At 45.4% G+C, this 17,744-nt stretch overlaps 1 protein-coding gene across 1 annotated transcript in view; it reads right to left on the bottom strand.

Annotated features, from left to right (window-relative positions):
• LOC129706504 (catenin delta-2-like) overlaps positions 1 to 17,744 on the bottom strand; it is a 1,547,539-nt gene that overhangs the window by 108,295 nt on the left and 1,421,500 nt on the right. Inside the window, exon 15 of the mRNA XM_055650854.1 lies at positions 17,718 to 17,744. This exon is cut by the window's right edge and continues 157 nt beyond it. Coding sequence (XP_055506829.1) covers positions 17,718 to 17,744 — 27 coding nt within the window. The remainder of the gene's footprint in view (positions 1 to 17,717) is intronic.

Raw genomic sequence — 17,744 nt, 5'->3', positions numbered from 1 at the left:
TACTACCAGACCACTGAAAAATGCACGAGGATATGGTACGATGGAGTAAAAAACATAGAAACATAACATAGAACCATAGAAAATAGATGCAGGAGTAGGCCACTTGGCCCTTCATTCAATATGATCATGGCTGATCATCCAACTCAGTATCCAGTACCTGCCTTCTCTCCTGGTCAGGTATCATCTGCAGAGGTAATAGATCCTTCACATCGGGATCTTTCTCCAGTTTGAAGAAGGCTCCCGATCTTAAACACTGCCTGTCCATTCCCTCCTCAGATGCTGCCTGACCTGCTGAGCTCTTCCAACACTTTGTTTTTATACACCACATGAACGGGCCTTTCAGCTCAACTCATCATGCCAACCATGTTGTCTTATAGGATTGTACAGAAACGTACAAAATTCTTAAGGGGTTGGACGGGCTAGATGCAGGAAGATTGTTCCCGATGTTGGGGAAGTCCAGAACAAGGAGTCATAGTTTGAGAAAAATAAATTCACACAGAGAGTGGTGAATCTGTGGAATTCTCTGCCACAGAAGGTAGTTGAGGCCAGTTCATTGGCTATATTTAAGAGGGAGTTAGATGTGGCCCTTGTGGCTAATGGGATCAGGGGGTATGGAGAGAAGGCAGGGATGGGATACTGAGTTGGATGAACAGCCATGATCATATTGAATGGCGGTGCAGGCTCGAAGGGCCGAATGGCCTACTGCACCTATTTTCTATGTTTCTATGTAAGGATTTTGCGGAATTATTCAGAGAGCCAGCTAAATCCAGAGAATCACCTTCTGTCAAAAAGATGGAGTATTTCAAACACTAGATGTGAAATTAAAGGATATGAACATTCCCGCTAAAAATCAAAAGTGGGCCACTCCTGAATTTTTTGAAAGGTTGCACTGTTCCTAAACCTTATACAATTAAAAAGGCCTTAGAACATATTCACAATTGCTAAAGAAGTAAATTATTGGGAATCAAACATTTTTATTGAGATATTCAAAAATTCGCTAATGAAAACCTATTTTTAATTGTGGAACATCTGAGGAGAAAGCAAAGACCAGGGCCAATATCTACAGACTGTTTCTATCTTTGTACTTTGTGAGGAAAATGTGACATGTCAACAAACATCATTGCCGATGCACAGTCAGCTGTCAGAGATTGCAGGGACAACGGTCAGATACCAAAGCCTAAAATCAGTGAGAATTTATCTTGTGCATTTGATTGAACTCTAACATAGTTTGACTTGGGATGGCACAGTGGTGCAGCAGGTAGAGTCGCTGCCTTACAGTGCAAGAGACCCAGGTTCGATCCTAACTGTGGGTGCTGCCTGTACGGAGTTTGTACCTCCTCTCTGTGACCACATGGGTTTTCTCCGGGTGCTCCGGATTCCTCCCTCACTCCAAAGGCATATAGGTTTGTAGGTTGAATGGCTATGGTATAAAACATTGTAAATTGCCCGATGTATGTGGGATAGTGTTAGTGTAAGGGGTGACGCTGATCAGCGTGAACTTAGTGGGCTGATGGGCCTGTTTCCACGCTGTATCTCTAAACTAAAAACTAAACTCAAGTTCAAGTGAGTTTATTGTCATGTGTCCCCGATAGGACAATGACATTCTTGCTTTTCTTCAGCACAACAGAACATAGTAGGCATTGACTACAAAACACATGAATAAATAAACTGATAAAGTGCAAATAACAGATAATGAGTTATTAATGTTCAGAGTTTTGTCCGAGCCCAGGTTTAATAGCCTGATGGCTGTGGGGAAGTAGCTATTCCTGAACCTGGTCGTTGCAGTCTTCAGGCTCCTGTACCTTCTACCTGAAGGTAGCGGGGAGATGAGTGTGTGGCCAGGATGGTGTGGGTCTTTGATGATACTGTCAGCCTGTTTGAGGCAGCAACTTCAATAAATCCCCTCGATGGAAGGAAAGTCAGAGCCGATAATGGACTGGGCAGTGTTTACTACTTTTTGTAGCCTTTTTGTGCCTTTGATTAAACTCTAATATAATTTAAGTATAGCATATACTTCATGTGATCCACACTCCTGTCCACATGCCTAGCTCTAAGTCTGCCATGATTAACACATTCTTGCCATTTAAGACTGTGGATTAAAGCTGCCTTTTAGACACCCGAGCACAAAATCCAAGCCTAGACTAGTGTTTCTGTAGCCCTGTCGGAGGCTAATGGAATAGATCTTGCAGCACCTTTCAAAGTTCTTCTTGGTGACATGGTCATTATTTATCTATCAATGTCATTATCATTATCTAAATGGTGGCCGACTAGGAAAAGGGGAGATGCAGCGAGACCTGGGTGTCATGGTACACCAGTCATTGAAAGTAGGCATGCAGGTGCAGCAGGCAGTAAAGAAAGCGAATGGTATGTTAGCTTTCATAGCAAAAGGATTTGAGTATAGGAGCAGGGAGCTACTACTGCAGTTGTACAGGGTCTTGGTGAGACCACACCTGGAGTATTGCGTACAGTTTTGGTCTCCAAATCTGAGGAAGGACATTATTGCCATAGAGGGAGTGCAGAGAAGGTTCACCAGACTGATTCCTGGGATGTCAGGACTGTCTTATGAAGAAAGACTGGATAGACTTGGTTTATACTCTCTAGAATTTAGGAGATTGAGAGGGGATCTTATAGAAACTTTTTTACAAAATTCTTAAGGGGTTGGACAGGCTAGATGCAGGAAGATTGTTCCCGATGTTGGGGAAGTCCAGGACAAGGGGTCACAGCTTAAGGATAAGGGGGAAATCCTTTAAAACCGAGATGAGAAGAACTTTTTTTCACACAGAGAGTGGTGAATCTCTGGAACTCTCTGCCACAGAGGGTAGTTGAGGCCAGTTCATTGGCTATATTTAAGAGGGAGTTAGATGTGGCCCTTGTGGCTAAGGGGATCAGAGGGTATGGAGAGAAGGCAGGCACGGGATACTGAGTTGGATGATCAGCCATGATCATATTGAATGGCGGTGCAGGCTCGAAGGGCCGAAGGGCCTACTCCTGCACCTAATTTCTATGTTTCTATGTTTTTAATGTCTGCAATTTCTGACAGCTGACTGCACCGATGATGATGCTGTTCCAATATTACCATAGCATCCACATTTCATTTTAGTTACTTTCCTGAAAGCAACCCTGTGGGTATGATCCTTACTTGTGTCAGATGAGGAACCACCCTTGGCCAAAGAATCATTCAAGGCAACACATGTTTATTATTATTATTATTATTATTGTTGGAAACATTAACGACACAGTGGCGCTGGTTTCTGACGGGCACGGTGACGGACGCACCACACATCGATGTCCCCCGTGCAGCGGGCACGCTCCTCTTTTGTCTCTCCACGTGCGTCTTCCATCAATGTCTTCACCATCTTCTTGATCGGCCGTCCCGGGTCACGTCTTCCATGGGTGGGTTCCCACAACACAACCTCGTTTGCGGGCATTTCTGGGGGCGGTGGCAGTGACCAGCGAGCCTCGTCCTTCCCCACCTGATCTTCTCGGTCAGAGGTGGAATCTCCCCGTAGAGCTGGCCGTTGGCGATGTGGCCCCTCCAACTGACATCTGAGCATTCGGGTGTGGGTACCATCGAGAGACTTGGACAGTGCTCGAGTGAGAGTCCATGCCTCACACCCGTACAATCACATGGTCTCCACAGTTGCATGGAAGAATCTCAGTTTGAGACCCTTAGACATCTGAGACGTCCAAATATTCCCCATGCTATTGAGGGCATTCCTTGCGAGCGCTTTCCAGACCTTGATGCCATTCTCCGAGCTCTATATTCTCACTCCCCGGGACTTGGAGCTTATGGGCACTCTTAGATCTGACTCAAATGAGTTGTATAAACATGCACTTGCAAAACACATGCCTATACAAATTGGCTAAAGAATAACTGCCTTAAAATGTATTCCCCTAAGTAGCACCAGCTCAGCATGGGGGGTGAAACGGGGGCTGCTGTCACTCCCTTCGGGGGAATACGACCTTTTTGTCGTATCCCCCTTCTTTGCCTCCGTCTACGCTGAGGCCTAGCGGAGCCGGCGACCTCGGGACTCTGGAGGCAGCTGACAGGACTCGTCCTGGGCTCGCTCCCGGCCCAGCCCGGGATGGAACAGTGCTCCCGTGAGAGCGGCATGGTGAGGGGCTGGAGTGGCCCAGCCCGAGGGAGGAACGGCACTCCCGCTGGAGTGGCCCAGCCCGAGGGAGGAACGGCACTCCCGTCGAGGAACGGCACTCCCGCCGTCGGAGTGGCCCAGCCCGAGGGTGGAACGGCACTCCCGCTGGAGTGGCCCAGCCCGAGGGAGGAACGGTACTCCCGCTGGAGTGGCCCAGCCCGAGGGAGGAACGGCACTCCCGTCGGAGTGGCCCAGCCCGAGGGTGGAACGGCACTCCCGCTGGAGTGGCCCAGCCCGAGGGTGGAACGGCACTCCCGCTGGAGTGGCCCAGCCCGAGGGAGGAACGGCACTCCCGTCGGAGTGGCCCAGCCCGAGGGTGGAACGGCACTCCCGTCGGAGTGGCCCAGCCCGAGGGTGGAACGGCACTCCCGTCGGAGTGGCCCAGCCCGAGGGTGGAACGGCACTCCCGCTGGAGTGGCCCAGCCCGAGGGTGGAACGGTACTCACGTGAGGGCGATCCGGTCCGGGGGCTGGGACGGTGCTCCGGTGGCTGGGACGACGTTCTGGCGGCGGTGTACAGAGTCCTGGGTTCAGCCGCGGGCCGGCGGCTGCGTGTGCTGGACTGGAGGTGCGGCGGCTTCGACCACCCCGGGCCGCAGTGTTTGAACCGGCCCGTTCCCGGGGTTCGGTGAGCTGCGGGACTGTTTATACCATCGCCCGGTGGGGAATCGCCTCAGCGCAGAGGGAGCAGAGGGAGAGACTGCAACCCTAAGATTTTTGCCTCCACCACAGTGAGGAGGTGTTTGGAGGACTCACTGTGGTGGAAGTTAATTTGTGTTTATTGTTGTTATTATTGTATCATTGTATGTATGACTGCAGGCACAAAATTTCGTTCAGACCGTAAGGTCTGAATGACAATAAAGGAAATTCAATTTACCGCTTTTAACAGAAGGAAGTCCACAGTCTCAGTCCAATATCCTGCCTTCACCACACAATGTATTTGGCAATACTGACTAGCAATAAATCTCTTGGCAAAATGATCTTGGCATCTGATCACATAAACTATCATTTCTACATTGAGGTATAAGTCTTCCACATTCTCACAAAGCAAATGCATCCTTTGTAGCGTGCAATTCCTTTCCCATATTCTGTTTTATTAAACACTATCCTAAACCCATCGTTTAGACAGATTATAAAAGCACAAACGTTTGATGAAAGGACCCGGTTATGATAGGGCTTAGGATAGTGTTTAATATCCTAAGCCTGAACCAAATCTTCCACATCCAACCCAAAGCACACTACAACTAAACCTCCTGCAATTCGTACTTTATGTATGACTTTTCCTACACCCTGTCATGTTAGGAGTTGATCCTAATCCAAAACTGGACCAATCTTAACCATTCACTGGACTAGGATCTTTCCCTTGTTTATTTCTTGCCTCTCCTCATCTGCACTCTTAATCCATCTTGTTTAGGAGCCAACATCTTGTTTTCGTGATCTTGTGTTCTTGATGATCAACAATGGAATCAAGGGATATGGGGAAAAAGCAGGAATGGGGTACTGATTGTGGATGATCATATTGAATGGTGGTGCTGGCTCGAAGGGCTGAATGGCCTACTCCTGCCTTCTCACCATAACCCTTGACACCCGTTCTAATCAAGAATTTGTCTATCTTTGCCTTAAACATTTCCACTGACTTGGCCTCCACAGCCCTCTGTGGGAATGAGTTCCACAGATTCACCACCCTCTGACTAAAGAAGTTCCTCCTCAGCTCCTTTCTAAAAGAGCAACCTTTAATTCTGAGGCTATGACCTCTGGTCTTAGACTCTCCCACCAGTGCAGTCTCTCCCATCCTTTCCACATCCAGGTGGGCCCCGGCAGGCAGAAGGGCCTGTTTCCGTGCTGTATCTCTAAAGTCTAAATGCGCTGCAAACATTTTATTCATTTATAAGTTGCTGTTCTTCAAATGGCCTTGAAAGGAATCATAGAAAAAACACCAAGTGCTGGAGAAACTGAGCAGGTCAGGGGCAGCACAGCGTTACAGTTTTCAAAATAGAAAAGGTTCACTTTCTGAACCAGATTTTTGTATTGCCAATATACTGTTATTTTTGAACTGGTGGTTTTCCTTTTCATTACTAAGTGTTAAAAATCCCATAACATTTTAACTTCAATTCATTGGCACTGTAAAGGAATAATTCTATGTATTTCACAGTTATGAGGTTTAGAGGAGATTTGTGTGGAGAAATAAAGTAAGATAAAATGCATTATCTTCAAGCAAAATACACTTAGAGGATTACAGTAATATCACCTTTCACTCTCCCATTACCCAGCTAAGATGCACATCATTGCTATTTAAGCAATAGAGGAAGAAATATAGTGGGCAGATGTGTCCATGTAGCAAACTGGGTGAGAATCTAAGCTCTGGGAATTGGCCAAGGATCTTTAATTGACAGGGCTGAAGGACTCCGGACTCAAATGACAATAGGGAAGCTATGAAGCCAGTGTGCAGTCACAGTGGCCCAGCGGTAGAGTTGCTGCCTTACAGCGCTTGCAGCAATGGAGACCCGGGTTCGATCCCGACTACGTGTGCTGTCTGTACGGAGTTTGCACGTTCTCTCCATGATCTGCGTGGGTTTTCTCCGAGATCTTCGGTTTCCTCCCACTCCACAAAGACATTCAGGTATGTAGGTTCATTGGCTTGGTGTATGTGTAAATTGTCCCTAGTGTGTGTAGGATAGTGTTAATGTGCGGGGATCACTGGTCAGCGCGGACCCCAAAGGGCCTGTTTCCGTGCAGTTTCTCTAATGCCCCTGTCCCACTTAGGAAACCTGAACGGAAACCAGTGGAGACTTTGTGCCCCACCCAAGGTTTCCGTGCGGTTCCCGGAGGTTGCAGGTGGTTGCCGGAGGTTGCAGGTAATGGAAGCAGGTGGGGAGACTGACAAAAACCTCCGGGAACCGCACGGAAACCTTGGGTGGGGCACAAAGTCTCCAGAGGTTTCCGTTCAGGTTTCCTAAGTGGGACAGGGGCATAAACTAAACTAAAAAAACTAACACTAAATGGGTTTGCCAATTGCAAACTAGCTTATTCTCGCAGGCAAGAGACTGCTGTCCAAATCTGCCTATAACTAAAAATTAATATGCACCAATCTGCCAATATTCTAGGTTGTCAGTCACAGAAAATGTTAAAATTGGAAGGCAGCCTGTGCTCATCCATGCTCTCTACCTTCTGGTACACTGTGCATGACTGGCATACGTCTAGGTAATCAAAATAGTCCTGTGAGACTATGTTATATAGTTCAGCAGGGGGCCATTACACACATGAGCAACAACAATTGGTATGGACTGATATCATCCTGTGTAATTTACTACCATGCATATGTAGGGGACAAATCAAATGTGCTTTGGACGCAGGAGTCAACCTGAAGTTGATGGGTTAAAGCCTGTTCTGTATGAGTAGTTTAGTTTAGAACGGAAACAGGGCTTTTGGCCCACCGAGTCCACACCAGCCAGCAACATGGTATACCCGTATACACTAGCGCTACCCTACACAATCTGGGGTGAATTTACAATTTTGCCAAGTCAATTAGCCTGCAAATCTGTATGTCTTTGGAATCGAAGGTAGACACAAAATGCTGGAGTAACTCAGCGGGACAGGCAGCATCTCCAGCATTTTGTGTCTACCTTCGATTTAAACCAGCATCTGCAGTTCTTTTCTACACGTTTTGTCCGCTCCACTGACAAAATCTCCTCAAGGTTTGAAGAAGTTCTCCTCCTCTCTCCGACGAGAGTTCTGACAACACCCTCTCCCACTGTGATTCCTCCTTCCCTCCAACCCATTCAGTTACTCCAGCATTTTGTGTCTACCTTCGATTTAAACCAGCATCTGCAGTCCTTTCCTACACTATTGGTTTGTTAGTTTTGCTTATTGATCCCTGTATCGAGGGGCAGTGAAAAGCTTTTGTTGCGTGCTATCTATATAACCATATAACAATTAACAATTACAGCAATTTATTGAAACAGGCCATCTCGGCCCTTCTAGTCCGTGCCGAACACTTACTCTCACCTAGTCCCATCTACCTGCACTCAGACCATAACCCTCCATTCGCTTCCTATCCATATAACTATCCAATTTATTTTTAAATGATAAAATCGAACCTGCCTCCACCACTTCCACTGGAAGCTCATTCCACACAGCTACCACTCTCTGAGTAAAGAAGTTCCCCCTCATGTTACCCCTAAACTTCTGTCCCTTAATTCTCAAGTCATGTCCTCTTGTTTGAATCTTCCCTACTCTCAGTGGGAAAAGCTTATCCACGTCAACTCTGTCTATCCCTCTCATCATTTTAAAGACCTCTATCAAGTCCCCCCTTAACCTTCTGCGCTCCAAAGAATAAAGACCTAACTTGTTCAACCTTTCTCTGTAACTTAGGTGCTGAAACCCAGGCAACATTCTAGTAAATCTCCTCTGTACTCTCTCTATTTTGTTGACATCCTTCCTATAATTTGGCGACCAAAATGATCTAGTTAGCGGAAAGACAATACGTGATTACAATCAAACTTTTTACAGTGTATAGATACTTGATAAGGGAATAACGTTGAGTGCATGGTAACGCCAGCAAAGTCCGATCAAGGGTAATTCGAGGTTCACCAATGTGGTAGATAGCAGTTTCAGGACTGCTCTCTGGTTTACACAATGGTTCGTTCTTTTGTAGTTTGTTTCATTAAAGTTTAGGATTAGATATCATTTCTGTTATTCTCTCATGCGTGCCAGGTTGGTTTTGATAAGTTAACGCTGGATTTTAGAGACAGCACTGACAACTACAAATTTAAAGGGAGCATGGAGAAAGCTTTTCAGCCCCAACAACTATGACAGGAGAGCAAAATATGACACATTTATAGTGTCAGAATTCTTCCCATTAGTGCCTTAAAGCCTGAGGTTTTAAACCAGCATTTTATTCGCTTCACAGGTTTGAACAGAATAACTAGATAACCGAGGGATTTGTGATGTGTTGTGTGTGGAGAAATATACAACAGTAACTATAGTTACAAGGAGATGGCACAATTGGAAACAAATTCATAAGCTGCCAGAATGACAAATAGCGGATAGTTCTGGATGGTAAATATAAAGATATACAGGAGCTGGAGAGGTGAGATATAACCCAAGTCCTTTCTCACAGCCACTGATGGGTGGAAGGTAGAGGTCAAGTCAAGTCAAGTCAAGTTTATTTGTCACATACACATACGAGATGTGCAGGGGTTGGGTGGCTATGGACTATCATCAGGAGAGGATGGAAAGATTACATTCATTCTTCAAGCGCCCTGGTGTAATTGAGACTAATGACGTGCAATTAGCGATCTCCTGAGAAAGACCTTCATTGAATGTCACCATGCTGTCTTGTGGTTTTGTTTCCAATCCGTCAAGTTGATTGATGTGGCCATGGAAACCAGCAAGGATGCTTCTCATGGAGAAGGCGGCGGAGCAGCCAATGAGAGTTGGCCGGGCCATCGCTGTGAGGAATGGCACAAATGCTCGACACAGTGGGTTGTTATAAAAAATCTGGCCCGTGCCCACATTGTACAAGGTCCCAGAGCTACCAAACGGCATCACAGGAGGATAGCCCTGAGGGGTGACATGGTTGCGCAGCGGTAGAGTTGCTGCCTTACAGCGCCAGAGAACCAGGTACGACCCTGACTACGGGGGCTGTCTGTACGGAGTCCGCACGTTCTCCCCGGGACCTGTGTGGGATTTCTCTGAGATCTTTGGTTTCCTCCCACGCTCCAAAGATGCACAGGGTTGTAGGAACTAGCTACCCTTTGTATGATGTGCCTGTACACTGAAGAATATGGATCGTGACATATTGTGTCGGGACCCTTCCTAAATCTGGTGTCCCAACCTGAAACATCACATATCCATGTTCTCCAGAGATGCTGCTTGACCTGACGAGTTACTCAAGTTTAGTTTAGTTTAGTATATTGTCACGTGTAACGAGCTATGGTGAAAAGCGGTTGTTGCGTGCTAACCAGTCATCAGAAAGACAACACAATCGAGCCATCCAGTGTACAGATACATGATAAAGGGAGTAATATGAATTATATCCACTATAACACACTCTTTTGTCTCCTGTATAAAACTTCATAAATTCTGGAGTGAAATTTTTGAAATAGAAACATAGAAATTAAGTGCAGGAGTAGGCCATTCGGCCCTTCGAGCCTGCACAGCCATTCAATATGATCATGGCTGATCATCCAACTCAGTATCCTGTACCTGCCTTCTCACCATACCCTCTGATCCCCTTAGCCACAAGGGCCACATCTAACTCCCTCTTAAATATAGCCAATGAACTGGCCTCGACTACCCTCTGCGGCAGAGAGTTCCAGAGATTCACCACTCTCTGTGTGAAAAAGGTTCTTCTCATCTCGGTTTTAAAGGATTTCCCCCTTATCCTTAAACTGTGACCCCTTGTCCTGGACTTCCCCAACATCGGGAACAATCTTCCTGCATCGAGCCTGTCCAACCCCTTAAGAATTTTGTAAGTTTCTATAAGATCCCCTCTCAATCTCCTAAATTCTAGAGAGTATAAACCAAGTCTATCCAGTCTTTCTTCATAAGACAGTCCTGACATCCCAGGAATCAGTCTGGTGAACCTTCTCTGCACTCCCTCTATGGCAATAATGTCCTTCCTCAGATTTGGAGACCAAAACTGTACGCAATACTCCAGGTGTGGTCTCACCAAGACCCTGTACAACTGCAGTAGAACCTCCCTGCTCCTATATTCAAATCCTTTCGCTATGAAATGTTTACAAAACTATTTAATAGAAGACTTGAACCTAATACAGAAATGATTATCTTTGGATCAATGGATGATGGGAATAAGCTAAACACGTTTCAAAAATCTCTACTTAATTATGGTTTAATAACGGCAAAAAAAAACCTCATACTTAAATTTTGGAAAAATGCGCCAACACCAACGCTCAAAATGTGGATTTCAAATATGTCGAATTATATAATGCATGATAAAGCCAGTAAAGTATGATCAAAGATAGTCAAAGGGTCTCCAGTGAGGTAGATAGTAGTTCAGGACTGCTCACTATTTACAGTCATAGGGTCCTACAGTGTGGAAACAGGCCTTTCGGCCCAACTTGCCCACACAGGCCAACAAGTCCCAGCTACACTAGTCCCACCTGCCTTCGCTTAGTCCATATACCTCCAAATTTGTCCTATTCATGACCCTGTCTAACTGTTTCTTAAACGTTGGGGTAATCCCAGCCTCAGCTACCTCCTCTGGCAGCTTGTTCCATACACCCACCACCCTTTGTGTGAAAAAGTTACCCCTCAGATTCCTATTAAATCTTTTCCCCTTCACCTTACAATAGACAATAGGTGCAGGAGTAGGCGATTTGGCCCTTCGAGCCAGCACCGCCATTCAACGTGATCATGGCTGATCATCCCCAATCAGTACCCCGTTCCTGCCTTCTCCCCATATCCCCTGACTCCACTATCTTTAAGAGCCCTATCTAGCTCTCTCTTGAAAGCATCCAGAGAACCTGCCTCCACTGTCTTCTGAGGCAGAGAATTCCACAGATTCACAACTCTCTGAGAGAAAAAGTGTTTCCTCGTCTCCGTTCTAAATGTCTTACCCCTTATTCTTAAACTGTGGCCCCTGGTTCTGGACCCCCCCAACATCGGGAACATGTTTCCTGCCTCTAACGTGTCCAAACACTTAACAATCTTACATGTTTCAATAAGAATCCCTCTCATCCTTCTAAACTCCAGAGTGTACAAGCCCAGCCGCTCCATTCCCTCAGCATATGACAGTCCCGCCATCCCGGGAATTAACCTTGTGAACCTACGCTGCACTCCCTCAATAGCAAGAATGTCCTTCCTCAAATTAGGGGACCAAAACTGCACACAATACTCCAGGTGTGGTCTCATTAGGGCTCTGTACAACTGCAGAAGGACCTCTTTGCTTCTATACTCGACTCCTCTTGTTATAAAGGCCAACATGCCATTCGCTTTCTTTACTGCCTGCTGTACCTGCATGCTTATTTTCATAGACTGATGAACAAGGACCCCCAGATCCTGTTGTACTTCCCTTTTTTAAACTTGACGCCATTTAGATAGCAATCTGCCTTCCTGTTTTTGCTACCAAAGTGGATAACCTAACATTTATCCGCATTAAACTTCATCTGCCATGCATCTGCCCACTCACCCAACTTGTCCAAGTCACCCTGCATTCTCATAGCATCCTCCTCACAGTTCACACTGCCACCTTGAACCTATGTCCTCTGGCCCTTGATTCCCCTACTCTGGGCAAGAGATTCTGTGCATCTATGTGTGGGCAGGATGGTTCATTTGCCTGCTGGGAAGAAACTATTGTCTGTTGTTAATTACATTTTTTCATGCACAGAAGCAGACCTCACATGAGCAATGAAAACATACTTTGGTAAATGACAACTGTCCATGCCTGTGCATGTTAATTGTTTGGAGGTGGCATTAAACCTTGCCAACGACATTGTTTACTGCTGCTTTGCATTTCCCCATGCCCCTGTGTGCATGCACATCATAGTTGGGTAGGGCCTGGATTAAAAATGGGGATTTGTGTTCAGCTCTGCGCACCATGTTATGGGAAAGATGTTGTCAAGCTGGAAAGGCGGAAGGTTTATGAGGATATTGCCAGGACTCGAGGGTCTGAGCTGTAGGGAGAGGTTGAGTAGGCTGGGTCTCTATTCCTTGGAGAGCAGGAGGATGAGGGGTGACTTTATAGAGGTGTCTAAAATCATGAGTGGAATAGATCACAGAGTCTCTTGCCCAGAGTAGGGGAATCAAGTACCAGAGGACATAGGTTTAAGGGGAGGGTGAAAAGATATAATAGTAATCTGAGGGACAATTTTTTCACTTTTTCAGACAAAGGGTGGTGGGTGTATGGAATGAGCTGCCAGAGGAGTTAGTTGGGGCAGGGACAATCGCAACTTTGAAGAAACAGTTAGACAGGTACATGGATAGGGCAGGATTGGAGGGATATGGGCCAAACGCAGGCAGGTGGGACTAGTGTAGTTGCAACATGTTGGCCGGTGTGGGCTGTAGGGCCTGTGTCCATGCTATATGAGTCTATGACATATTTTCACCATAATTTGCAGATTAAAACACAACAACCCTCTCTCTTAAATTTGATCATATACTGATTTCTAGCCAATGTCTTTTTGCCTGGGGTTTAACTGAAATCAGAATCGCAACTTAAGCCGTGACCTCTTCATTTTTACACCTCTTCCCCTTTATATTGCTGTGTTTGAGGATGTTTTTCCAATTTGGCAGCTTCTGCGGTAGACAATAGATGATGACCTCTGTCTCGGGAAGGTCAGTGGCTGAGATTAATTGTTGCATATTTATCAAGCGCCTGATGCACAGAACCTGAAAACTGGCTGTTAGAAGCACATCTAACACAGAGGAAGCACCATACTGTCTACAGATGATAAAGACTATCAAATTCACCAGCCGTGCCACATTAGTCTACTGCTGTGAAGCGCTGTGGGATGTTCATCATTAAATTTTCACCGTAAATTCAAGTTGCTGTTGTAATATTGGAGAATCTATTTGGAGCAGGCTTCCTCTTACTGCATATGGAAGACCCCTTGGGCAGAACAAGTGGGGAGCCAGTCATATAGTGCCAATGTCATGTTTATTTATTGAAATGGAATGGGAAATGAACGCTGCTTTCACCCTGTGAGCCTTCGTATCTGCACAAGCGCCGTGACTTTAGCTCAAGCACGCACACAACAAAAATACATTCTTCTACCTTTCGGTATGAAGGAAATTTTCAACAACTTGTAAAAGAAATGAGAGGGGAGGAAATCCCATTGTGTGATGGGTGGGCAACAGATTCCACCTGCCAACACCTATCAGGAGCATCCGATGACACTGCAAATTCCTGAGCCAATTATCTGAATCAGCAGATTGGGGTTAAAAATGTCACCAAGTTAATGTATTTTAATTTATTCTGGAGGAATGGTTATTTGAAGCAGAAACAACATTTACTGCCCATGCCTCATTATCTTTGAGAAAGTCGCGATGAACCTTCTTCCAGTTGATGTGAAAGTGGAGAAAATCCCCAGAAATGTCTTGAATACCCTTGAAAATCTCCAGAAATGTCAGGCAACCTCATTGGAGACTCCCGGACTATCTTTGATCGGACTTGTAGGAAACATAGAAACATAGAAAATAGGTGCAGGAGTAGGCCATTCGGCCTTTCAAGCCTGCACCGCCATTCAATATGATCATGGCTGATCATCCAACTCAGTATCCTGTACCTGCCTTCTCTCCATACCCTCTGATCCTTTTAGCCACAAGGGCCACATCTAACTCCCTCTTAAATATAGCCAATGAACTGGCCTCAACTGCCTTCTGTGGCAGAGAGTTCCAGAGATTCACCACTCTCTGTGTAAAAAATGATTTTCTCATCTCGGTCCTAAAGGATCCTCTTATCCTTAAACTGTGACCCCTTGTTCTGGACTTCCCCAACATCGGGAATATTCTTCCTGCATCTAGCCTGTCCAACCCCTTAAGAATTTTGTAAGTTTCTATAAGATCCCCCCTCAATCTTCTAAATTCTAGCGAGTACAAGCCGAGTCTATCCAGTCTTTCTTCATATGAAAGTCCTGCCATCCCAGAATCAGTCTGGTGAACCTTCTCTGTACTCCCTCTATGGCAAGAATGTCTTTCCACAGATTAGAAGACCAAAAACTGTATGCAATACTCCAAAGAACTGCAGATGCTGGTTTAAATTGAACGTAGACACAAAATCCTGGAGTAACTCAGCGGGATAGGCAGCATCTCTGGAGAGAAGGAATGGGTGACGTTTCGGGTCGAGACCCTTCCTCAGGCTGAAGACTATGTCTTCAGATCGGATCGAAGACTTTGATCGGACTTTACTGCCTTTATCTTACATTATTCAGTTTATTATCGATCTGTACAATGTGAATGGCTCGATTGTAATCATGTCTTGTCTTTCCACTGTGGTTAGAATGCAACAAAGGGTTTTCAATGTACCTCGGTACACGCGACAATAAACTAAACTCAAACTGAAAAGGAAACTAACTCCAATGACCAAGTGAAAAAACAAGAGAAAATAGGAAATCATTAATCATAATAACTCCGTCAACATAGAGTGTGATAAAAAGTTTAACACGCAACTGCAACATGCATCAATGCATTACATGTCCTTTCCTTCAGTGACACGACTATCAACATCATTGAATTGCTGTATTTTCATTTGTTCAAATTTGTTGCCTTGTTTCTTCAACTACAAGAGCTACGCCTCAAAAATTTCTCAGTCAACAGAAAAGAATCACGACCCTCTCAAGGTTGTTATTTAAATAGAAGTTCTACCTGTGATTTCGAAAAAAATAACTTGCCCTTGGAGTAATTATTTTCCTCATGGTTTTTTTTTTTACTGAGGATACCTTTATTCTGCAAATCGACATGCACTAAATAGATCCTAAATAATGGAGATTGCTGGCGCGATTCACCCTCTTGGTAAAATTAATTAAACATTTGTCAGCAACTGCTGAATTTGAGGAATGATTCTTCAACCCTTTATAGAAGATAAATACATCAATCTAGAAACATTTTTCTAGTCATAGAGAGAGAGTCATGGAGTGATACAGTGTGGAAACTTGTCCTCCACCTATTTTCTATGTTTCTATGACCGTTTCCTGTGGCTTCACACAGAGTTTCCCACTTTGACTCCTGAGAGGTCCCACTCTTTCTCTCTAGTTACCCAATTCCCCCTTATGTATTTATAAAATCTCTTGGGATTGTCCTTAATGCTATCTGCCAGAGCTATCTCCTGACTCCTTTTTGTCCTTCTGATTTCCTTTTTTACTTTGCTCCTTAGTTCCCGAAACTCCTCCAGCGATACATTTGATCCCAGCTACCCACACCTGTCCCATGAGTCCTTTTTATTCGTAACCAAAGCCTCAATCTCGTCATGCAAGCTTCCTTACATTTGTCTGCTTTGCCCTTCACTCCAACAGGGACGTGCATATCCTGAGCTTTTGTCATCACACTTTTAAAAACATCCCACTTGGCTGGTGTTCCTTTCCCCTCACACGACCTGGTCCAGTTAACTTGAGCGAGGCTTTCTCTCATGCCCTGAAAGATGGCCTTACCCCAAATATAGCATTTTAACAAGTGAGCCCTCTCTCTCCCTATACATAACTTATGCTTCTCGGACTCGAGGCCTGTGACTAGTGGTGTGTCTCAGGGATCGGTGCTGGGCCCGTTACTGTTTGTCATCAACATCAATGATTTGGATGAGAACATACAGGGCAAGATTAGCAAGTTTGTTGATGATACAAAAGTTAGTGGTTTTGCAGATAGTGAAGATGGTTGTGAAAGATTGCAGCAGGATGTGGATCGATTGGCCGGGTGGGCAGAGGAATGGTTGATGGAATTTAATACAGGGAAGTGTGAGGTGTTGCATTTTGGGATGTCGAACAAGTCAGGGCCTACACAGTGAATGGTAGGCCTCTGGGTAGTGTTGTAGAGCAGAGGGATCTAGGTTCCTTAAAGGTCGAGTCGCAGGTAGATAAGGTGGTCAATAAAGGTTTTGACACTTTGGCCTTCATCGGTCAGAGTATTGAGTACAGAAGTTGGGAGATCATGTTGCAGTTGTATAAGACGTTGGTGAGACCACATCTAGAATATTGTGTTCGGTTCTGTGCACTGTGAAAGGAAAGATATTGTCAAGCCTAAAAGGGTTCAGAAAAGATTTACAAAGATGTTGCCAGGACTAGAGGCTGTGAGCTATAGGGAGAGGTTGAGTAGGCTGGGTCTCTATTCCTTGGAGCGCGGAGGATGAGGGGTGATCTTATAGAGGTGTATAAAATCATGAGAGGAATAGATCAGGTAGATGCACAGAGTCTCTTGCCCAGAGTAGGGGAATTGTGAACCAGAGGACACAGGTTGAAGGTGAAGGGGAAAAGATTTAATAGGAATCTGAGGGGTAACTTTTTCACACAGAGGGTGGTGGGTGTATGGAACAAGCTGCCAGAGGAGATGGTTGAGGCTGGGACTATCCCATAGTTTAATCGCATTGTCCCCACACATTAACACTATCCCACACCCACGAGGGACAATTAAAAAAAAAACATTTACCAAGCCAATTCATCTACAAACCTGTACGTCTTTGGAGTGTGGGAGGAAACTGAAGATCTCGGAGAAAACCCACACAGGTCACGGGGAGAATGTACAAACTCCGTACAGACAGCGCCCGTAGTCAGGATCGAACCCGGGTCTCCGGTGCTGCATTCGCTGTAAGGCAGCAACTATACCGCTGCGCCACCGTGACTGTCCATAAAGTAATACTCTCAATTGCGTGTTGGACACAAAATGTTCTTTCCCCAATGACTCGTCATTGCTCAGCCACAGATGACCTCTTACCTGCAACCCCAACATGATTGGTGATAGGACTAAATCTTAGGTTAACTGCAAGTGAATGCACACATTACACACACATGCTTTACTGTTGGCTGCAAAAGGTTTCAGCCACATTAGAATGAAGATTTTAAATTGCATGGCAGCATTCATCTCACACACGATAAGGGTAAAGGTTGTGCTGTCTAACCTGAGGCACCCAGTGGCGTTCCGCAGG

Source organism: Leucoraja erinacea, chromosome 2, assembly GCF_028641065.1.
Source record: "Leucoraja erinacea ecotype New England chromosome 2, Leri_hhj_1, whole genome shotgun sequence".
In the NCBI taxonomy this organism is placed as follows: Eukaryota; Metazoa; Chordata; class Chondrichthyes; order Rajiformes; family Rajidae; genus Leucoraja; species Leucoraja erinaceus.
This window is presented reverse-complemented; position numbering and strand designations above follow the sequence as displayed.